The sequence below is a fragment of the Chenopodium album genome, chromosome 25 (assembly GCF_948465745.1).
Source record: "Chenopodium album chromosome 25, dcCheAlbu1.1, whole genome shotgun sequence".
Taxonomy (NCBI): Eukaryota; Viridiplantae; Streptophyta; class Magnoliopsida; order Caryophyllales; family Amaranthaceae; genus Chenopodium; species Chenopodium album.
Window position 1 is genome coordinate 2,485,451 of NC_137858.1, and position 22,735 is coordinate 2,508,185.

At 36.8% G+C, this 22,735-nt stretch overlaps 3 protein-coding genes and 2 non-coding genes across 6 annotated transcripts; 3 read left to right on the forward strand and 2 right to left on the reverse strand.

Moving 5' to 3' along the window:
- Positions 1–1,772: 1,772 nt before the first annotated feature.
- On the reverse strand, positions 1,773–4,158 carry LOC145613000 (uncharacterized). Its single transcript, XM_081668079.1, has 3 exons — positions 2,116–4,158; positions 1,890–2,030; positions 1,773–1,808 (listed from the first exon to the last, which is right to left on the reverse strand). The coding sequence occupies exons 1-3, from the start codon at positions 4,156–4,158 to the stop codon at positions 1,773–1,775; spliced, it is 2,220 nt and encodes a 739-aa protein (XP_081524205.1).
- A 3,575-nt stretch (positions 4,159–7,733) lies between these two features.
- LOC145614697 (reticulon-like protein B4) lies at positions 7,734–9,876 on the forward strand. Its single transcript, XM_081669771.1, has 5 exons — positions 7,734–8,158; positions 8,619–8,799; positions 8,903–9,047; positions 9,138–9,207; positions 9,312–9,876. Exons 1-5 carry the CDS (start codon positions 7,822–7,824, stop codon positions 9,479–9,481), a joined length of 903 nt encoding a protein of 300 aa, XP_081525897.1. The 5' UTR covers positions 7,734–7,821; the 3' UTR covers positions 9,482–9,876.
- Positions 9,877–11,760: 1,884 nt separating this feature from the next.
- LOC145614696 (golgin candidate 4-like) lies at positions 11,761–20,024 on the reverse strand. 2 transcript variants are annotated; one of them, XM_081669769.1, is made up of 15 exons: positions 19,626–20,024; positions 19,371–19,469; positions 17,060–17,188; positions 16,406–16,585; positions 15,941–16,079; positions 15,800–15,864; positions 14,871–15,035; positions 14,685–14,762; positions 14,450–14,596; positions 13,739–14,035; positions 13,575–13,640; positions 12,793–12,995; positions 12,601–12,655; positions 12,310–12,492; positions 11,761–12,222 (listed from the first exon to the last, which is right to left on the reverse strand). In XM_081669769.1, the coding sequence occupies exons 1-15, from the start codon at positions 19,833–19,835 to the stop codon at positions 11,911–11,913; spliced, it is 2,328 nt and encodes a 775-aa protein (XP_081525895.1). In that variant the 5' UTR covers positions 19,836–20,024; the 3' UTR covers positions 11,761–11,910. The 2 variants fall into 2 exon arrangements, with proteins under 2 accessions (XP_081525895.1, XP_081525896.1); XM_081669770.1 differs by lacking the exon at positions 19,626–20,024 and adding an exon at positions 17,893–18,023 and having other exon boundaries at positions 19,371–19,465.
- A 2,405-nt stretch (positions 20,025–22,429) lies between these two features.
- On the forward strand, positions 22,430–22,522 carry LOC145615735 (small nucleolar RNA SNORD24). Its single transcript, XR_014107328.1, has one exon. It is a non-coding gene; the product is annotated as a small nucleolar RNA SNORD24 (small nucleolar RNA).
- Positions 22,523–22,583: 61 nt separating this feature from the next.
- On the forward strand, positions 22,584–22,731 carry LOC145615955 (small nucleolar RNA snoR145). Its single transcript, XR_014107526.1, has one exon. It is a non-coding gene; the product is annotated as a small nucleolar RNA snoR145 (small nucleolar RNA).
- The last annotated feature ends 4 nt before the right edge of the window (positions 22,732–22,735 follow it).

Below are 22,735 nucleotides of genomic sequence, written 5' to 3' on the forward strand. Positions count from 1 at the left end.
GCCTACCACGTACGTTTATGACAACATATAATGATCATATATGGTTTCAAACGGCAATATATGACCCCGAAATGTATCTCGTACGGTCTCAAGGCTTTTCTCTACCGGGACCAAAAACCTCAAAATTTTCTCAAAAATCGTGGATTATAGCCTTTAAATTTGTAATTTTTTGAACTTTTTTTTCGCCCGGAAATAAAAATTGCCGAGATATTTACCATGGTCCATAAAACCCTCTGGGAGTCTAATTGGGTCAGTGGAACCATCCAATATGTCCTGAAACGGTCATTTTACCCGTTCGCAACTTGCACCGATTTTGTAAACTCAAGCCTACCACGTACGTTTATGACAATGTATAATGATCATATATGGTTTCAAACAGCATTATATGACCCCGAGATGTATTCCTTAGCTAAGAGTCAATGATCCAATAATATGAATGGGTAGGAAATGAATAATTTCTGTTGATTTGCACCCATATATAATGTTACCGTTGATTAAAATATAAACTGTTGATTAAAGAATCCCCTGCTGAAATACAGGGTGCTCTTTGTAATGATGTTAATCTCTTGGTGAGTTAATAAAATGGGCTAAGCTGCAGGTTTTGTCAAAAAAAAAAAAAAAAAAAAATATTGCATGGTTTGCATCAAATTTTTTTAATCTTTTGGCAGTAGTGTATATTGTAATGTTGTTTCCAACATTTTGTTCATTGTGTGTGCTTCATTTAGATCCAGTCTTACACTGTTACATTATGCAGTGGGTAGAGGGTTACGAACCTTTGGTTTGTCCGTATCCTCATATTCTTTTTATATTACGTCGAGTTCATCCTCATTCTGATTCTTACATTGACTAGTAAGTGGAAGCACTATGTCTATTGGTTATTGTAATAACTTCATTTACAAGATTAATACTGGTTAAGTTGTTACATTTTGGACGAGTAAAGTATAAAGTCACTCCCTAAACTTTGGCAAAAGTTGCAGATCACTCACTAAACTTACAAAAGTTGCAATTCACTCACTCAACTGAATTTTGACCTTCAATTACAGGTGAAATACTTGAACTCCCTAAACTTTCTGACAACTCTCTAAACTTTCTGACTTAATTGCAGGAACTCCCTAAACTATATTTAGAAATCAGTTTCTTTTGGTTCCAAAAAACTAGCCGTTACAAAATATTGTTGGATCAAAAACTAAGTGCAGCAGCTCTATATAAACTCCATTGCATCCGTTACTTCTGCACTTCAACTCTGCAAAAAAATTTAGGAAAAAAAATTTAGGAAAAAAAAAAATTAATTCTGCAATATGTCAAGGACAAGTTCTGGAGTGAGTTCAGGGGGAAGAAGGTGTCATTGTGGGTTGTTAGTGTCAAAGAGTAGGTCATGGACTAAAGATAATCCTGGTAGAAGGTTTTATGCATGCCCTGACTATGATGCTGAAACAGAAAGGAGGGGTTGCAAGTATTTTAGGTGGGTTGATGTTGAAGATCCCACATCATGGCAGACTGAAGTCATTTTGGGCTTGATGGAGGAGAAGCAGGAGCTGAAAACAGAGGTTATGAGCCTTAGGCATGATCTGAAGCAAGCCAACAAGAAGTTAAGGAAGGTTGAGGGTGAATATTTGATGCTGAAGTTAAAAAGGGCAGCAGGGTATAAATTGGGCTTCAACTGTGAACTGTGGAAGTTTATTTTGGTTTTAATTGTTGTTTTTGTAACTTGGTTTGTATTTAGAATGTAATGTAGAAGTCAGAGATAGGGATTGTACCTTAGGCATGTGTTCCTAGTGCTTGTCATGCCTCCTTGCCTTTGCCATGTTCTGTTTGAATGAAAATTTAAATAAATGAAATGAATATTGTGTTAGTTAAATTTACAATGTACTGCTTAAATCTAATAATACCTGCAATGTTTGGCTTGAAATTGTGTTTTGACTCTGAGAAGGCTGGCTGGACAGTGGATACTCATCTTGACTGACAGAGTACACTGACTGTTCACCACCCCCATTGTCTCTGTAGTAAGCTCTCTGAACAGGTTGAGTAGGCTGCACAAAGTTGCAATTATTAACATTAAAATTAGAGTGTGTAGGAGAAAATGGCTAGGAAATTGATTGACTAGAAAATACTTACTGTTGACAATCTTTGAAAGCCATTAGGGTAGGTATATAAGCCAATCCCTCTCATGTGCATGGGAAGAGGATTCTGTCCTGCAGCTGCATGATCAGTTTGCTGTGTACTGCTGGACTGAGCATTGGTGTGGCTAGGACCACCTTGAGAGACATTCTTGCACCCTTTTTTGTTATGCCCTTGGACCCCACAGAGGCTGCAGTGCATGGCAACTCCTTTCTTCCTTAGTTTCACAGTTGCTGTCACCTCCCCCTGCTGTAACCTTCTCTTCACCTTAGGTCTGTGCTGGACTTTTTTCAGTTTGGGTGGCAGCACTACATCATCAGACCTTGGCCACTCTTGAGGACCATTTAGAGGTTCAAGTAAATAATCATAGGCTTTCAGATAGGTTGTTTTACTGAAGTAATCACTCACATAATTTTCAGGTTCATCAACCTTGTTCCAGATGGCAACAACAACATGCTTGCAAGGTATACCACTCACTTGCCAAGCCCTGCAACTGCAAGTTCTAGCTTGCAAGTTGACTACAAATTTTGTCTGTGTTGCCCCTCTCCTTACTTTATAAGTAAACCCTCCATCCCAAAAGGCATTCCACCCTCTTGCCCAAACCTTGTGCTTCTCTAGTTGTTGCTGAATCCTAGGGCATAGCACCACATCTCTTTTCCCAATTTCATCCCTTTTTTTATGTAACCTTTCCATCAGACTTTCTCTGATGTCTTCCAACATAGTTATGATGGGTTTATGCCTTGAGTTCAAAATGTAGGCATTAAATACCTCACTCATGTTGTTGTCTACAGATTCACAACATGAGGTAGTGTTGTAGAAGGCCCTACACCATTTCATGTAGTTCCTGTTCATCAAATCATCTGCTGCATCTTCTGATATCTCCCTCAACACTTGCATGTTTGCATTGAAATCATTCTCTGTTGAACTTTTAGCAATAATCCAGAACTGCTTTCTGAACTCAAGACTACCTCCAAACACACCCCTGAAATTGCAATATACATGCCTAGCACATACCCTAGTCTCTGCTTCAGGAAACACTGCAGCAACTGCAGCAAGCAACCCCTTTTGCTGGTCACTCATGAATGTGTAACCAGCACCAGTCACAGTCCCTAAATCCTCACCTAGCAAAGTCAGAAACCAGGACCAACTGTCTGTACTCTCCACTTCTACAACAGACCATGCTATGGGAAACATTTGGTTGTTCCCATCTTTCCCTACAGCTACCAAAAGATGCCCCCCAAATGGTCCCTTCAAAAAGCATCCATCCAATGATATGAAAGGCCTACAACCAGCTAAGAATCCCTTTTTTAGAGCATCAAAACATAAGTACAGTCTTTGGAAAATGTTAGCATTCAATTGCATCTTGACTGTGTTTGCCCTGTTGGATTTAAGTATTTCATCAGCATATCTTGGGAGAAGACCATACTGCTCCTCATACTCACCCACTATCAAGGCCTGCCCTCTCTTCCTTGCCCTGAAATTGCTTACCCTGATTCTCCTTTCCAACCAGATTGTCTGCACTATGTCATGAAGCTTCATGTAAGGGTTGACCCTAAACTTGTTGGCATATGTGTTGGCAATCCAGGTTGCATTCATTCTCTTAACTCTTGCTGACCTACCACATGTGTGCTTGCCTATGTGTATTTTTACTTTAAAATATTTTTTCCCTTGATCCCAGGAGGCCCAGATCTTCCATGGGCAGCCTTTCTCATGATGCTTACATCTGGCACCTACTCTGTCTCTATCATTCCTAAAATATGGAACATCCCTGCCTGATTCAATTGAGTAGTTCCCCAATGCTTTCCTAAACATTGCAGCATTCTCATAAGACTGTCCCACAAAAAAAGAAGAATCTGCATCACCAGTTAGTACTCTCTGCTGTTTCCTAACATTATCTATAGTGTCAGGTGCAACCAAATAACCACAGTCTTCATCATCACCTTCCCCCTCACTACAACTCCCATTGTCACTCCAATCTTCCCAATTATCATCAACATTAAGTTTGTCTTTACCCTTGGAGTCAGCCAACCTTTGCAACATACTAAGCTCTTCCTCATATGATGCTAGTTCCTTTTTTTTCTTGAGTAACCCTAATCCTAGCATTTACAAATTCCATGTCATCCTCATCTGTTCCCTGACTATCATAATCCACCTCATTGACCTCATTCACATCACTACTCCTAGGGTTAGACCTACCAGATGCCCCACCAGTCAACATATTCAAGAAAGAACCCCCATCTAAATCATCAGTCCCACTTTCATGCTCAGTGTATACATGAATGACCTTGTGCTCTAATAACAAAGCAAGAAATGGATCAAAAGTGCTCCTCTCAAAACCTAAATACCTAACACCATCAGTTAATGTTTTCCTTGGGTCCAAGTAATGAAGCTTCACTATATCATGGTATGCCAAAGACTCTATCAATTCCCTGACATAAGTAGCATCTAAATCCATATGTAATCCATCAAACACTCTAACACTACCCCCAATGTACATCATTTCACCACACTCTAACCATTCCCCACCATGGTGAACAATTATGCATGGTTTGATTTCAGACATTTGCTTATCTGCCATTTGAACATACAAAACACATATTTTAATTAGGACTAGTGATTTAGTCATGACAAGAACATGTTCAACAACCATACAAAGTAGAATAATTTGATAATCATACAATAATGTAAGCGTATTAAGTATAACAAGATGAATAACCATATATGCAAAATAAGAAATTTTCATTCACCAATCATCAACAAAAGATGGATTTTGTTCAATACATTTCAATAAGGCCTCTCATAAGAAGCCATTACATCATCAATTCAATTGTCATGGTAGTGACAGAAACCAAAAACCTACCCAAATCTGTCACTACACTACCTACCTTACCATGACAATGATCTTAGAACATAAAAACATAAAAACATAAAAGCTTTACAAAAAGAGCAGCACAACTCCAAAAACCATCTAGCTGCTCACTGGAGACCTACCCCCCCATCCCTACAACTACCCTACTCTTCATCCTTGAACAACAGGGGGAATCCATCGAAATAGACGGTCATGTCCTTGTTAATCCAGGCATGAAAGTCACGACCATCGTTGAAGACGAGGTCATCCAGGATCCATGTGTTCACAGAAGCCCTAAGGCCTAGGAATGGAAGGGTGTATGCGTAATTGCGCATACGCCACCAGAGCCTCCACTTCACGCACACACGCTGCATAGCAATCATAGCACCCCAGGACAGCTTTGGGAAGAGGTGGGTGACGAGGAGATCCTGCTGGCTCCATAGAGGGTGAGAATCAGCCAAAGCCTCCATACCTATGGATACAACGCAAGGTATCAACAACTAAGGACAAACTCATGTTCAAACCCACCCTGCAACTCCCCTGTTCTACACTAAACCCTAAAACCCTACCCACACTTACTTTATAATCAATAACACACATAAAAACACAAATTTTGTCCTAATGTCACTATCTACCACAATCTAAGCTACATCCAAGCAAAAGTACCATAATTCAGAAAAAAAAAAAAACAAACCCACGAAACATTTATTTACAAAAAACAACAAATATAAAGTACAAGAACAAAAAAGTACAAGAAGATACCGTCTTCGGTGTACAGGCGAGCTATTTTGTAGTCTGGTAGTTGATCTGCAGGCCACGCCATTAATGGTGTTCGTCTTCAAATGGAAAGATCAAAGTTTTTTTTTTTTTTTTGAAAGCTCTGTTTTCTTGTGAGAAAATGAAATGAGAAAGCTTCTAACAGAGTAACAGAAGCTTCCTTATAAAGGCGTATTCCTTTTCCCGCGCATTGGGTATTGTGAGATGTAATGATGGTTTCCCTGGTTCCAAGGTGCTCCCCATTGGGTGTTCAGTTTTGATTAGATTGTACAGACTTAAAAAATTAAATAAAATACAAAGTTTAGGGAGTTACCTTTTTTTTACCTGGAGAAACCGGTTACAAATGGAAATATGACCTCCGGTGACCAGTAGAGTGAGTGAAATGCAAGTTTTGTAAGTTTAGTGAGTGAATTGCAATTTTTGCTTCAGTTTAGGGAGTAACTTTATACTTTACTCCATTTTGGACTTTAGAGTATCTCATTCCGTATTACTCCCTCGGTCCCTTTATTTTTGCCTCATTGCTACTTTTTGGGTCAAAATTTGAAAACTTTGACCATGAATTAACTACAAGTAGTGCAGGATCAAATTGTTGCATATTTTAAAATACCAATGAAGTATTATTACTACTCGTATTGTATTTTTCCCCCATATTTTTGGACTGGTATAGCATCAACAATCCAGCAAAAAGGCCTATACTTTCGGACTTTCGGTAAGCTTTAGCCGACCTAAGAAGAACATACCTCCTTATCCAGGTCATTGTCGAGCCCACTTACATGATTTATAGCCTAACAACTTCCTAAGGCTCATCTTCTGACGACTGACGTAGTTAATTGTAATTAGATTAGCTACCACAAAAATATGTTTAGGTACATGGTCCAATGTAAATTTGCAAATCAAGTATCATAGGTACAAAATTAGGGATAGTCTTTAGTCTACCTAATATATATACCTTCAACGTTCCTTCCTATCTGCAAGGATTTAGCATTCTATCCGACCATTTGATAATGTACAGCTTTTGACCATATATGTTAATGAATTTTCTACAAATAGAAGTTTATACTGTGATATAATCGTATAAATAAAGCATTGAAAGTGAAAATATGTTGTGTATATAGTCTGCCATAACTGGATTTATTTATTTAATTTTTTCTTTATCCGGATAGGTTAGCAAACTATGTTAAGGTAAATTTGTGAATCAAGCTTTAAAGTTTAAAATCTTACAAAGTTTCTCACATTGAACTAGATGGAATGTTTTCTCCCTGATAATTTGATAGGTATTGTTATATTGTGTGTCCATATACATTGACTGTGTAAATTAACTCTGTATAAATAAAATTAAGATATTACGGAGTATAGAGTAGAATAAAGTCACACTTTATATACTACGTAGTTTATATGGGTATTTTGTACCGTTTCAATGTCAAAATATTACTACAAATAAAATCAAGATGCATTTAAGGGCCTAATCTCATTGACTGAACTGAACTGAACTGAAATGAATATTTTATAAGAGAAGGAAATTAGGAGCTGAACTGAACTGAATTGAGCTGAATTGAACTGAACTGAATTTCAACGTAAGAGAACAGGCCCTAAGTCACACCTTACAAGAAAAAAAAATGGTGACAAAGTCCCAATACAAAACATTCTAAATTGATGCCACGTGTCGTCCACCATCCCACGGTCGGCACCTCCATCTTCATGACCGTCAATTTAAATCACATCTGTAAACAAAAAAAGAAAACTCAAAAAGCGTCAATTGTACAGAAGACAGAGTCGTCATCAAACGCCGTTAACTAATATTATTCGTCAAGTAACGCCATTTAATTAATACTTATATTCTGAAACTTTTGCTTTTGAAATTTGAATCTTCTTTCCCTCTTACAAAACCACTAGATTAACTCCCTTGATTTAATCTCAACGGCCACGATTTCTCCTCTTATTTCCTTCCTCGTGATCCCCATTCTCTTTATAAAACCTCCCATTTCTCTTTCTCTCTCATAAAACCCTCATTTCACTTTCTAGAAACTCCAATCAATCTCCCCCTTTTTTCCTCTCTGAAACTTCTTCGTTAAGCTTTAATGGCGGAAATCGGAGAAACCAAAGCTCCTCATCCCGAAGGTGGAGAATCGTCCTTCATGGAGAAGATCGCTGAGAAGCTTCACTTCCATGAGAGTCACGACCAGGAGAAGAAGCACGACGAAGAGAAGAAGCATGAGGAAGAGAAAAAGCATGATTCATCGTCGTCTTCTTCATCTTCTTCATCTTCAGATTCTGAATCTGACAAGCCTAAGACGACGTCGTCTCCTTCTGCTCCGGCTCCTGCTGCTGCTGCTGCTTCTTCGTCTGTTCAATCTAAGATCCGCCGTCTTTTTGGCCGTGAGAAACCTGTTCACCAAGTTCTCGGTGGTGGAAAACGTATGCACTTTTCTCTCTTTTCTTCTGATTTGAATTTGATGCTGTTTGATTTTCATAACTTGATTTACTTTTAATCTGAGCTTAGTCTTTGATTTTTTATTACAGCAATTGTATTTTCATATGATATTCAGATTCGTTTTACTACCTCCGGTCCAAATTACTCGCAACTTTTGGGTATTATTTGTGAGATATAAAATATTCCAAAGTTACGAGTAATTTGGACCGGAGGTATTACATAATTAAATTATTCCGATTTGCGATTTGATTTGATGTGCAAAAAGTGAGGTTGATATATGTATGAATCGATCAATCAATTAGAAACTGATCTATGTACGGAATAGCAGCTTATGTTGATATTATAAATTGAAGCTGTAATTATTGTTTGAAGATTGGAAAAATTAATCTACAAAAATAATTGATGAATTAGAAATGATGAAATGAATGTGAAATGGTGTTGCAGCTGCTGATGTGTTCTTGTGGAGGAACAAGAAGATCTCAGCTACTGTACTCGGAGGAGCTACCGTGATTTGGATTTTGTTTGAGTTGCTTGGATACCACCTGCTCACTCTCGTTTGCCACCTCTTGATTTTCTCCCTATCAGTGTTGTTTCTATGGGCCAATGCATCCAGCTTTATCAACAAGTAATCTTCAAACTCGCTTTGTTTACTACATTATCATTTATGCACTGAGTTAGTTCATTGAATTGTTTGAATAGATGATTAATGTTTTGAATTTGAATTATAGGTCTTCACCGCCTCAAATCCCTGAGGTTACACTCCCAGAGAACATGATAATGGAAATTGTTAGTGCTTTTGTGTCTGAGTTGAGACGCGGACTTAAGCTGTTGCACGATGTTGCTACTGGAAAAGATGTGAAGCAGTTCCTTGCTGTATGAATCACTTTCCTTATTTTATGAGGATGTATCACTAACCTTGTGTATTGAATAACTAGTAATGGTTATATAATTTGTTGTTTGCAGGTCATTGCAGGATTGTGGATATTGTCAATTGTTGGCAAAAGCTGCGATTTCTTGACCCTCTTCTATATCAGTAAGTGATCTTATTGTTATTCATTGCACTTAGATTGCAAAGTTATTTTGTGATCGTGATTTAAGTATATAGGCATTAAGCATTGTCATTTGGTTTTGCCACAGATTTTGTATTGTTGCATACTATCCCTGTTCTCTACGAGAAATACGAGGATCATGTTGATGCATTCGCCGAGAGAGCAATGGGTGAGGCCAAGAAGCATTACGGTGTGGTGAATGAGAGGTACATTAGCAAGATTCCAATGGGACCTTTGAAGAACAAGAAGGCGGATTAGAGATGTTAAACAAGCCTTATACCACATACAAGTGTTAGGTCTCCTAACTCTTGACTTATCCAAAGGTCGTTCATTGTGCTACACTACCTTTGGCATTTTCATTTTGGCTATTTGCATTTGACTTTCAGTGCCTAAAAAGTGGTATTGCTGGGTTTAGATTGGAGTTGCCAGTTTTTGTAAGCTTTGTGGGCGTTGCTTTGTTCTTGTTTATTGACATTTATGGCACAGTAGAGCTACCTAATCTTGTTTATTCGTGGACATGGTTCTCTTGGCTTTGATAGGTAATAGTATTTGCTAGAGTTTAGTTGTGATGTATCAGTCACAATACATTGATCTGTTGTTACCCTTGTGCTATGCTAATTATATACAGTACAATAGATTTTGGTACCTGCTTATTTTGATTTGTTTTCCCTTTGTTGATCACATTTTAATCTCCTTGGTTAAATTTCCTTGAATTTTTTTTATTTAAACCCTAAAGTGCTGTCGTTTCATCTGTTAATTAACTCTAGGGACTTGATTTGAAGGTCTTGTAGCAACTTTAATGGCTCGATTTTAAAGTATCTCACTTTTACAAATAGGCAATGTTTTACAGCCTTATGATAGAGGGTTGCATCTGGTTCCATCAGTCAATCGTTGATGACCGCAGGAACCGAGGAAGCTTTACAGGTAAAGTCCAGATTCGCCATCCTGTTTCGAGTCTCTCAATCTCTCAAAGCCCCTTGTTCCCTTGGGGGTTTAACTTTTACAGCATGTGTTAGCTAAAGTTGTTAAAAATCATTATCCATTTAAGACCTTGCATCTGTCTTGATTAAAAATCATGGTTGCTAACCTTTATTTTCATAAAAAATTGCCCCATTTTTATAACTTACATACGGCGTATGGACAACACGTGTATAGAAGATAGGAATACGACAATTCGTTAAAGGCGTAGTGTATGTCCTTGTCTTGTCAATACCAGATTTTTCTCAATTGTTAGTATCCAATTTGGCGTCTTGTCCTTGTACTATCCGAATGTACATTGTGTCGCCACTAACTTGACATGTTAACTCATCATCAATATATTTTTCATTAGGTGGCGTGCTATATCTCAGGTAACTGAATAATGAATCCCGAAAAGATGATGTACACAACGCATATGAGATAGGTTCAATGGCAATAAACAAGATTTGACACCGAAAACTCATCACGAATTGAACAAAAGTTTTATTTTTTACATGCCATGCTTTACTTTCAATGAATTTTATCAAGAGCAAAATTAAAACTAAATCAGTAATTTTTCCCATTACATAGTTGTTTTGGATGGGAAAACTCAAGATATTGGAATAGAACTCCCTGGGAAAATATATTAGTCTGAGAATGCAGATTGTATTATAGAGCTGGGCATGGGCCGGGTCAGCACGCGGGCGGCCCGGGCACGGCACGAGGATGGCCCGGCACGGCACGGCCCGCTGAGTGGCCCGGCCCGGCACGACGGCACGCCCCTCGTGCCTCGTGCGGGCTGCGTTTAAAAAAAAAACAAAAAATGGCACGGCCCGGCACGAGCCCGTGAAATGGCCCGCCGGCACGGCCCGCAGCACGGCCCGTGGGTAACGGCTAGTTGGCAGCAGCTCTATTTCCCTCCAACGGCTATAAACGGCTCTATTTTCACCTATAAATACCACCCTCAACTTCCAATTCTTTCCACAACTCATCTTCTCATCTCATTCTCTTACTCTCTTATTCTCATATATTATAATTTATAAATTATATATATGATATATAGTAAATTATGAATGAACAATAAATATTAATATAATTTAAACAATATTTAATATAACTTAACTCCATAAAAAATTTAATAATTATTAAATTCAAATATTAAATTGTATAATTATTCAATTCAATTTTTTCTTTCATAAAAAAAATTCAAGTTTTTTTAAAGTTTTTTTTAATTGTTTTTTTTAAAAAAGAAAAAGAAAAAAGGGTAAGCCGTGGGCCGGCACGGTGGCCGGCACGACGGGCGGCCCGGCACGGCACGACCGGCACGGTGGGCCGTGCCGTGCCGTGGACAGGGAAAGCTTGAAGGCCGGCACGGCACGGCACGGCCCGCCTCCACCGTGGGCCGGCACGGCCCGGCACGACACTGTTCATGGCCCGCCTAGGCACGGCCCACGGTAGGCCCGGCACGGCCCATGCCCACCACTGATTGTATACATGGGACTACCGTTCAATACGACTTATTGGGGTATTAAATAAAAGTCTATGACAAGTAACAATTTGACGTTTCGCTATATCATCTACATGGAATATTGAGGATCATATTTGCAATTGAATCAATATATAAATGAATCAAACATTACACGAACAAAACCACAAAAATAAGAGAACAAAAACTTTTACCTTTTGGCTAATTACACGATGTTTGTATAACTGTATTCAAGAGCCTCAAACTATGAGAACTGCTTGCCTGAGGGCGTAAGAGGAACTGTGGAAAACTCAGAAGCAGGAAGGTCATAAGGTTTAGAGCTCTGATAGGAATGTGACGATCTTGATGTATCAATAGATGGATTTGTGGTAGAAAAGATAGGAGGACGTCCACTAGAACTTGCTCTTCGATCAGGCAAAGCTGGAGGAGCAGTTGGGGTGCTTGGACTGCTACCATTAACATCTCCCTTTGATACTTCGGTGGATTCCGTGGACTCTCTCTTTTCTCTCTCTTCAGATTCTTTAAGAAGATAATCAACCCATAGATCCGCAAAGGACTGAAGGTAAAAACATATGGCAAGGTGCTAAGAAAAAACTCCAGGTCTGAGAAATAAAACATAATTAAAAATCAACTAGCTAATTACCTGATTTTCTGAAGCCATATTTACAGGTGTCCCTGCCGAACCTCCACCCATAAAGCCACCAACAAAGCGGCCAGGCAAACCCAAAACACCACGAACTACACCTTTTCCGCCTTGCTGAGCAGCGCCTATTCGCTGCTTATCCTCGTCTGAAAATCCCAGCATGCGAACCATGAGATCAAGTACCTGCCCAGTTTCAATGGTTTACCACTATTAGCATTGAAAATGAGACTTTTATTTCATATAAATGATCCACAACACAATAAAGATTGAGGTGGTGAAATAACAATGTACCTCTTTGCTGTGGTTTCTCTGAAAGTATGTCACAAGCAACTTGATGACAATGCGCCTAAAAATATCACAAAAAACATTAGTTGTCCCTAAAAAGATTGTTGCCACAACCACCAACAGTTCTTTTCACATCAGCAGAAAGATGGAAGCATCAAGTACCAACAGTCCCTAAAAAGATGGTTCCAAAATGCAAACCTGTCAACAAGAAAATCAGAATCCACTGACATCCTATTGAGCCTTGTCATGCTTTGCTCTAGCGCACGACGGAGTTTTGCATTGTCCTCCTCGAGCTTATTTACCCGATTCTTCCATTCTGCTACTGATTTGTCTGCTTGGGCAAGCTTGGCTAAAATTTCTTCCTTCTCCTTGTTTGATGCTTCAACTTGCTGTTGTGATTCCTGCAGTATATATGGCATGTTATTTTCTGAAGCAAACTCACAGAAACATTTCTACTCTCTTTACTGAGCTACGAAGAATTAATTATGACAATTTACTGACAAGTTGTAGAGAGAGCAAGTACAACAAATTTGAAATGTTCCACCCTTCAGAATACCTCCATATGCAATAAAATGATAGATAGATTGGCACATTTAACTTTACTAGTATTTGAACTGGAAATTTGAAAATGTTCCACCCTTCAGAATACCTCCATATGCAATGAAATGATAGATAGATTGGCACATTTAACTTTACTAGTATTTCAACTGGAAATTTGAATATGTGAAATGAAAATTCAAATATGGTCCACAACAAGCGATTCTCGGCTTTCTTTGAAACCAATGGCACAAAGAATTTTCAGGATTCAACTAGAAGTCAGCAATGCATCAGGTTCTGAAAATCAACTACTGAACTACATGCACACTACAAGTTGATAAAAATTAACACATATTTAGAGCACTTTGCATGCTACTGTAACACGTGAAAGACGCCAAATAAAGTACAAACTCAAGGCTTTTAATATGAAATGGAGCACAGACCTGCAGCAGTTGTGAAAGCTTTGAACACTCCTCTCTCGATAGAGATAGGTCACCTTCCAAACGCTCCTGTAAATAAAAGTTTCACAATTTGGGCATGAGAGGTCTTCAAACAATGCATTCTGAAGCACATATAAAAGGAAGAATATTTGGGACCAAGTTAAGACCTTTGCTTCAATTTCAGCATAGTATTGTCCAAGAGCAGTTTGCAAATTCAAAATTTCTGTATTTTTGGCATCAATGACACCCATGAAGCTGCCAAGCTTCTTCTTCAAGTCCTCAATTATTTCCTTTGACTGCTGTAGTTCATGATCATTCATCATCTTGATCTCCTCCTGACTTGCACGAGCTTGCCCCAGAGCTCTTTCCAAATTTGAGATTGTTGCTTTTTGGTATTCAACATGCTGTCGAAGCTCCTCAATAATTTTACTATCCTCATCCATCTTTTCTGATTCTTCCAATTCCTAAAGGAAGATGGCACACAAATACCTTGAATATTAGCGACACAATGACAGATAGTTGAAGGGGAGATAGAATTGCACACATTTACATGTTACCAGTTCTATAAAATTCACCAACATCCATTTTTTACACCCAACTAAAAGTCTTGTTCTGATTCAAAAAAAAAAAAAAAAAAAAAAACATAGCAAAACTACCCTTAAAAAATTTAATGGGACATGGAAACTATAGAATTTATTCTGACTTGATGATATATGATGCATGAAAAGAGACAAAATCCATTGAAAAGAAATGTTGAGCTAATCAAAATTACCATAGAGTTTGATAAGTTGGTTTACCAATGTTATATTAGCCACATAATTCATTAAGTACTGCTAACAAACAATACATTAGGAGGTAAAGATTATGAAGCAAACAACCTTATCCAATAAGTGTTGCTTTAGACGAGCAAGCTCTTGTTTGGCTTTATCCCTTCCTCGACGTGTTTCTTCAAGTTCCTTCTCAATCTGTTGTAAGGAATGCTCCAATTCAGCTTTACCAGGGAAGCTCGTAAATGCATGTCCGTCCTACATGTACACTACGTATTAGTTAAACTGGAATAGCATTAACAGTGAAGACCTACAAGAAACATCATCAGCATCACACATACATTACCTCATTAATATTGTTACATTGCAGCTTCCCTGCTCCAGCAGTATCACTAAGTGTGGATTCAAGTTTTTCCTTCTCTGCCTAGAATTAATCTGAGAATTTAGTTACTACACTTCTACTAACATGATTGTACTTATTATTTACTCTTGTTGACAAAATGCAAACAACTAAAGGAAAAAGATGACCAACCTTTAGCTCGACATTTTCCCTCTCCAGGCTTGATATTGTTCTTCTCAGGTAGTCTGTATCATTTGCTCCTTCATTTTGTCTTCTATGAAGTTCCATTTGTAATTGTTTTATTTCCAATTCTTTTTCATCCACCTCTTGACGCAGCTTATTCACCTCAAATGATGTCTGCAATTCACAAACATTAATTCCACAATACTTACTAATGCAGCGTATTGAAAATATCTAAAACCTTTCCGTATAAAATGATTTTAAAATCCACTCTGACTAGTGAATACTATATATATAAATTGAGCCACTCAATGTATGGAATGGTGTCAAAAGGATCAGAACTTACGAGTTTATAAATGTACAGACTACAGAGTATTCTAATCAATCTCAATGTATGGAATGATGTCAAAAGGATATGGTCATGATAAATCAGAGCAAGATCTATAAGAACAGTGTTTTGGGCCATTATCTTCTGAGAGGATGACTCAAATAGGAGCTTGAAGTGGAGCTGAATACCATATATTCTGATTAAGTTAACAGAGAGGAGACTTGGAGTGTGAAGAAAGGGAAAAGTAAAATTTTGTTTTGAACATGTCTTGCTTTCAATCTAAATTTCTAGAAATAGGAAATTACAAAAATTCCTAAAGACTATCGATACTTAAGTATACATGCAGTGAAAGGATCCTCCACGCCATCATCCCATTAAGAAAGAGAATGCACACACGAGAATAGATGGATCAATAACAGCAAGACACAAAAGTGAAAACAAAATAATAGGCACCAATGTCACGCCAACATTTAATTCACAATAACTCAAATTTAAAGCACACCCGTACAAAATGGAATTAATCAAGCACAACTATTCATGTCTATCTTTAGAGAAACAGTAACAATATAATTTTTTTTCTTGAATTTGAGTCAAAATAGAATTCATAACTTACTTCATTATGTCCCGATTTCAACAACTTGAGCTTCTCTGTTAATGAACCACTCGTCTTTACTTCGTCTGAAAACAGCAGCGAATGATTAATGCAAAATAAGCAACAGGAGAGAAGTAAGGAGATTGTACATGCAAAAGAAACCTTGCAATTTGACTTTTGTATTCGCCAATTCTGCACGATCTTTTTCCAATTCTGCTTCCAATTTTTTCATCTGTAGCTCGTGATCCTTCTGCATTGCAGCTAGAAGTCTGTTTTTCTCTTCTAACATATCTGCAAGCTCCTAGAAGTCATTTATTTTTTGTTAAAGCTAAATCCAAGTACAAGCAATAGCTGAGAAAATCTCCAAATCTCCGAAGGAAAATATAGGAATAACTAAGATAAACAATCATATTATAAATGTGCCATTATCTCGATAATGTCAATTAACAAGAAATAAAAGGCAGACACAACATAAAGAATTGAGGACAGAAGAATATAATGTAGGTTTTCAACTTGTTTTCATCCACCCTTCCAATACCCATTGTGTGTTAGCTTGTGCATTTTCAAAAGGCAGTTTGTGCACGAGTAAAAAATTTAAGGATAATGCAGAACAGAATGTGCATTTACCTTTTCACGACGGGAATCTGGATATTTGGAATCCGAATCAGCTTGATTTGTATGTATAAAACCATTGCTGATCCCATCCTGTTTAGAAACAACACCATTTTGCCACTGATTCCCACTAGACCGATTTCTAGCAGAGGTTCCATGCTTGTTCTGCCGGCTAGGAGATTGCTCTCCACTTCCCTACATCAAACAAAAGAGTTCTTACAATAACTACAAAAGATAACAAGAGAATACTAAAAATTGCCATATATTAAATAATTTTTTTTAAAAAAAGAGCAAGCTATACAGTGAAAGACATTTAACACCAACTACAGTGACACAGAAACAATACCGTTCTGTACGGTAATTTTAAAGAGTTAAATGATGATGTGATGAGATACACACTACCCAACAACCTCCAACTGTAGAAAAGATGGAAGGTGGGAAAGGACACGGGCAAAAGATGCTCGGAAACTAATGCAGAGCCAAAGAAAGAGAACCAATCAAATAGAACAAGTTCAAACAAGATTCTCCTATCCAAGAATGATTACAAAAATAGTCTTACAATATTTCTTATGGAAGCAATGGAAATTTGATTAAAAAAATAATAATAATAATAATAATAATAATTCAGACATTCAACCCTTATACAATGAAGAATGTTTCAAACAGTACCTTCTGCATATTCATACTACTTGTTGATGCTCTCGAAGCTTCATTACGGGTCGTACTCAGGGCAGCATTTGTTACTTCCAGATTTTTTTTTAACGAGCCATTTTCTTGATTCAGTCTGACTATATGATCCTGTCAATTCAGTTAAAAAGTTCAATTAAAAGCTCATAAAGACAGATAAATAAAACAGCAAACACAAAAATATATCCGCACAAGAGAATATCACATAAATAAGCAGAAAGGTAAAGGCAAACAAAGTCATGAAAAACAGAAAGTAAAATGAGCCTAAAAATTCACCATACCATTATTCTAGAATTATGTGGTTCGGCTATTCTGACTTTACAGTATAATCTTAGTCAGCCACTTAACTATAGAGTAGAGCTATCAGCAGATAACATAGATCATAGGTAGAATCGTAAGGAAGAGGTTCTTGAGTAGTCTAGTATATAAAGACAACATTTGTGACCATGTTGTCAAAAGAATAACTGAAAATACAAAATAGTGACAACATATCTAGCGTCTATCTAGCTCCATCAATTCTTACACAGAATAGTGATGCACAAAAAAAAAAATCTGCAAATGCATGCAGAGCTTTAAACATTCAAGCACTAATTTTTAAGAATTTCCAGAGGCCCTTATGTAAGGATGCTCCCAAGAGTTTATAAATCTCCAAACAATCCATAAGAAAAAGCAACCAAAAAACCTCCTCTTTTCCATGTGACTATCTACAATGAAGAAAAGTATCATTCTCAAAGGTTATGATTTACAGGTCTAGGTTGGCTTAATATTTATATAGAATTAAAAGTTTACTAGTTCTAAAGCTCAGTCTATCATACATTTGAGGTTGCTAGACATATGGTATTCAGAAATCCTGGTTTCACAAGTAGATGATGAAGAAATATAACTTCACGTGTTTTCATACGAGCCACCAATCACCACTTGTCTTTGAAAGGCTGACTTCTCTAAACTGCACAAAAAGACTAGCTGAATTTAAAACTGTCAGATATGTCATGGACAACACTAACAGAGCTTCTCGCTCAAAAATCCTTATATAAGCACAAAACTACTAGCCTGACATAGAGAATTAAATCAGATATTCACTCAAGTAAAAAGGTTTTATTCTATCAAAAGCTGACCTACAGCCATCTTCCCAAGTCAGAAACTCAGAATTCCACCAGGCATAACTGCTATTAATAACAATATTAAGCATCATGCCTAAAGCCTCTTTTAAAAGTGAGAAAATTCAATGTAAGGGATCATTCCATACAATGCCAATAATTGTGTGCCTTTGAGCACAGCACACTCTAAGCCATTTTCGAGAGCCCCAAACATAAAGCATCTAGCATATCTAATAGTCATAGCTCATAACATCTGTCATTATTCTGCAAAAAACTAATCTTGCAATTAAAAATTATGGTACTTTTGGTGACTTGCATCTTATCCCCAAATAACACTTCCATGGGTGTATGACCCATGTCGAGTGGTGTATCAGTGTATGTGAACTATGAATAAAAAAGTTAATCATATGCTTAATGAAAAATGTAAACACATCGTCTATACCTCGTCTATAATAACACAAACCACAAGAACAATGTCCCCCCCCCCCCTCTTTCCCTTTCTCCCTTTATTTTTACCTTACCTAATTCACTATATGTATTGAATCTTTACTTCATATCACCTAAATTAATACCATTTGGGTGCATTTCAATGGTCACTCCTTGGCCAAAATGCTAGTTAACGTTAATACAGCAGCAAGAGCGAAAGATAATAGGTAGATATTACAATTGTTTGTTACATAGTAATTTGGATGGTCCATTTTGGCAGGATATACAAAATTAGAAGCTTACAGGATCCACTCTGAAACACTAAAGTGCGAAACCAATATCCTTCCTCTCGGATAACATTCTACTGAACACTTATCATATATCGAGTATGATGCAGGCAAAAGAACCAGATATATGCCAGTCATCAACTCAAAATCTGCTATTCGGTTATTACGAAATTCTTAACATATGACTTTTATATTATCAACCAATCAAAACCTACAATCTCGGTTTCCACCTATAGAGTATAAACTAAAGCTAAATCACTAACAAATCAACATATACAACCTCTATAATCAACACTAGTTCTCTAAATCCTAAATGACAGTGTTTCAGAATAGTCAATGGCGCAAATATTAGCCATATTCGAATACACAAGATGCATTTAGATTCGGTGTTAATTCATAGACTTGAAATTTAAAAGAAGAATAAAAGAACAACATTTGGAGAGTGCAATTGATGATCCTGAATTCAACAGGTAAGAAACTGACCTCTTTTTCTTTCAGCAAAGCTGCATAATTAACTGATAATACCTTAATTTCTGCCTCGGAATCCCTAAGCTTCTTAATCTCCGATTTATACCGCTCAATCTACATGCACATTATCAAAATAACCAAAATTCAAAACATAACACTAAAATTCAGCAAAAAATAAAGTCATCAACTCAAAAACCTAAGAATTATGATTAAATTTGAGTAATAAGCTGAAACAATCCAAAACAAAAGTGAAGAACAAAACTCAAGTACCTCAGAAACATAAGGAGAATCATTTCCATTGGACAAATTGGGAGAATTAGAAGGCGATTTGGAATGAGCAAGACTGTGAGAACGCCTTCGATCAGAGTAAGGAGAATCGTAACCACGGATCGAAAGTTCATCTTCATCGTCGTCATCATCGTGAACATCAAGAGCAATTTTATTTAGGTTTTCTTTCAAATTAGCAATCGAACTCCACATAATTAGAGTTCAATCGAAGAATCAATGAAATTGAATTGGAAATGTGATTGAAAATTGGAGGAAGATTCTGGAAGTTTGAAAATTGGTGTGGAGGAGTGAGGAGAGAGAATGATAGATCTGGGAGAAGAAGTTGAGGCTTGGTGGTGGAAGCCTGGTAGGAGGAGAAAGGTACGGAGTTAAAGTAATACGGAGTATGATGTTTTAATGTAATGCGGGTAACAATTAAGAAACCACGTTTTTGTGTTGTTGATGATGTATGATACGGTCTTCGCTTTGCCGAGTTACTGCTTATTTCCTTACGTTGTAAGCCATTGGGTGACAATTGTTAACCAAGTGGAATGCACATAAGAAGATGAATGCACACATGATGATGAAACATTGGAAATTTCTTTTATCAAATTTCTCAATTTGCTAATTGACTTTTGATAAATAATAGTTTATGAATCTATTGATATTAAATGGTTTTATACTTTGATTAAATTCGAGGGTATTATGCTTCGATTAAGAGTTTTGAGCTTATTGAGACGGTCCAAACGATTTTCATGCTAATTATTGAGGACTTTAGTGGGGTGGCAATGTGACATGATCTAATGTCAATAAAGCCTAGTTATTTTTGTTTTTGTCATTTGTTTTTCGTTTCTAAGTGTGCTTTTGTTTGGTTTTTGTTCGTCTTCACCCAAAAAAAAAAAAAAAGAGGAGGTATGCACATCTCAATTAATATGAGCAATCATTTTTCAATTGTTCAAACTAGTTGTTTTTGGGCATTTCACTAATAGGGGGGCAACACATTGTAGGTGGAGTTCGTGAACAAATTGCATGTGACATTCAATGATTTAGTGGATTTTGTTAACATCGTTGGGAGATTCATGGTCTAGCTAAGGCCGAGGTTGGAGAGTGATTGTGAAAAGGAAGGTTGTTGTTGGTGACGAGGGGTAGCATTGTTTTATTGTTGATATGCTTATGTTTATGAAATTTATTTTATTCATAATACTCGTACTTAGGGCATGTTCTCATTGACTGAACTCAGCTGAACTGAACTAAACAGAGTTGAACTAAACAGAGTTGAACTGGATATTTTATAGGAGAAGGAAATTAGGAGTTGAGCTAAACTGAACTGAACTGAGCTGAGCTGAACTGAACTGAATATTTTATAAGAGAAGGAAATTAGGAGTTGAGCTGAACTGAACTAAACTGAATTGAATTTTAACGTAAAAGAACAGAGCCTTATTTATATAAGTAATTCAAAACTTTAGGAAATGAAGGGAAAGCATGGAAATATGGTTTTTAGTTAATACTTCGTAAGACAATAATGATTATTCTTTCCACATCCATGAGATAAAATAAGACCCCTTTCTTTTTGGACTCTTTAATGAATAAACAAAATTATCACTATGAACAATTGTAAACAACCAAAGTGTGTTTAACCAACCTAACCTAAAGCATACAAAATAACTTATTACCCAAATATGATTTTGTTTGCTACTTCAAAATAAAATAAAAAGGAATTTGTCTTAATGAAATTCTACTAATAATTTTTAGTTTAACCATCTTTAAGGCTATACTAGATTATCTTCTCTGACTTAAAAAAAAAGAAAGGAAAAAAAAAGTGCAAAATCCCCAAAGGCCAAAGAATGCGAATGACTGGATGAGCATATTTGGATGAAGAAACCATTGGGCCAAAACACAAGCCCAAGGATAATCTGACCTGAACTCCCTAACAGCAGTCCGCACTATATATTACATCCACCTTCTTCTCCCAATCTCACCATTCTTCCTAATCTACAATCGTCTTCTTCATTCAACTACGCTAGGGTTTCTACTCGCCGCTCTCTCAGTAGCTCATCTCTTTTTCCTCTCTCAATCAACAATCATTCTGATGAGAAGATGCGGTGACGAGAAAGATTACAAAATCATTTGATAATCTCTTGTTAGTTTTACATGATATCTCATTTAATCTATGGTTCGTATTCCCTGAGCATCTCTCTCATTTTCTTCAATAACTCATATTTTATCTTTTTTTTTTTTCAAATTTTGTTTTTGAATTTAGAAATGAATTTGCAACGAAGGACCTATAGGAGGGTTTGCTAAATAAATTGCAATCTTCATCCAAGTTTACCTTCGAAAACATCTCGAAAACAGATTGCCGGTTCCGACTTTTTCTTTTGTTTCGGTTCCGTCTCATTTTTTTCACACATTTTTCTGTCTTGTTAATTTAATTATGCCTACGTTTGCAAGTTCGTCGATCTATAATAAGTGGTTTGATGAATCTATCAATAGGCTAAATTAAAAAACCCAGTATATGTACAATGTATATGTACTGGGCTTCCTTTAGCTCCGATTTTTCTTCCATTCAATTTTTTTTGATGGCATAGGATTTTTCGGTGACAAGGTAGGTACATTTCTATTAATTAAAATTGAATGCATAATGTTATATGATGACTCTTAAAGACGGATTCCCACTGATATTCTTTCACAGATTTATCTGTGAAATGATTGATTATATCATCTTTCCTGATACATTATGCTCTTTTAAGAAAACAAAAATTGCAAATTTCATTTTTTTTTTTTCTGAATTTACAATTGATTATTTGAGTGACCGGTGATGTATGATAATATTTGCTACTCTTGATGGGATTTCTACGGGAATTTCGCTTGATGATCTTTTATCCACCAAGATCTCTGAGGTCACTTGTTTTAAGCATCATTTTAATTTTATTTTAATGAAATTATTTGTATTGATAACGAAAATGGCGAAGGTCCCAGCAGGGAGGTGGGAAACTCTATGAAAATTGAGACCTCTCTAACACAATTTTTAACCTTCGCATATGAAATGCCGAAATATAAGATGCCCAAATGCTTAATATTTGGATCATCTCGAACCCTCGGCTAAATTTCCCACT

Coding starts and splice junctions, on each gene's coding strand:
- LOC145613000 (XM_081668079.1), bottom strand. CDS start 4,158: ATGTTGCAAAGGTTGGCTGACTCCAAGGGTAAAGACAAACTTAATGTT. Junction 2,031..2,115: donor GCTTTCAAAGATTGTCAACA/GTAAGTATTTTC, acceptor AACTTTGTGCAG/CCTACTCAACCTGTTCAGAG. Junction 1,809..1,889: donor TTTCAAGCCAAACATTGCAG/GTATTATTAGAT, acceptor TCATTCAAACAG/AACATGGCAAAGGCAAGGAG.
- LOC145614697 (XM_081669771.1), top strand. CDS start 7,822: ATGGCGGAAATCGGAGAAACCAAAGCTCCTCATCCCGAAGGTGGAGAA. Junction 9,048..9,137: donor ATGTGAAGCAGTTCCTTGCT/GTATGAATCACT, acceptor TGTTGTTTGCAG/GTCATTGCAGGATTGTGGAT. Junction 9,208..9,311: donor CTTGACCCTCTTCTATATCA/GTAAGTGATCTT, acceptor GTTTTGCCACAG/ATTTTGTATTGTTGCATACT.
- LOC145614696 (XM_081669769.1), bottom strand. CDS start 19,835: ATGTGGAGTTCGATTGCTAATTTGAAAGAAAACCTAAATAAAATTGCT. Junction 13,641..13,738: donor ATGCTGAAATTGAAGCAAAG/GTCTTAACTTGG, acceptor TTTTATTTACAG/GAGCGTTTGGAAGGTGACCT. Junction 12,493..12,600: donor AGAGAAACCACAGCAAAGAG/GTACATTGTTAT, acceptor GAAACTGGGCAG/GTACTTGATCTCATGGTTCG.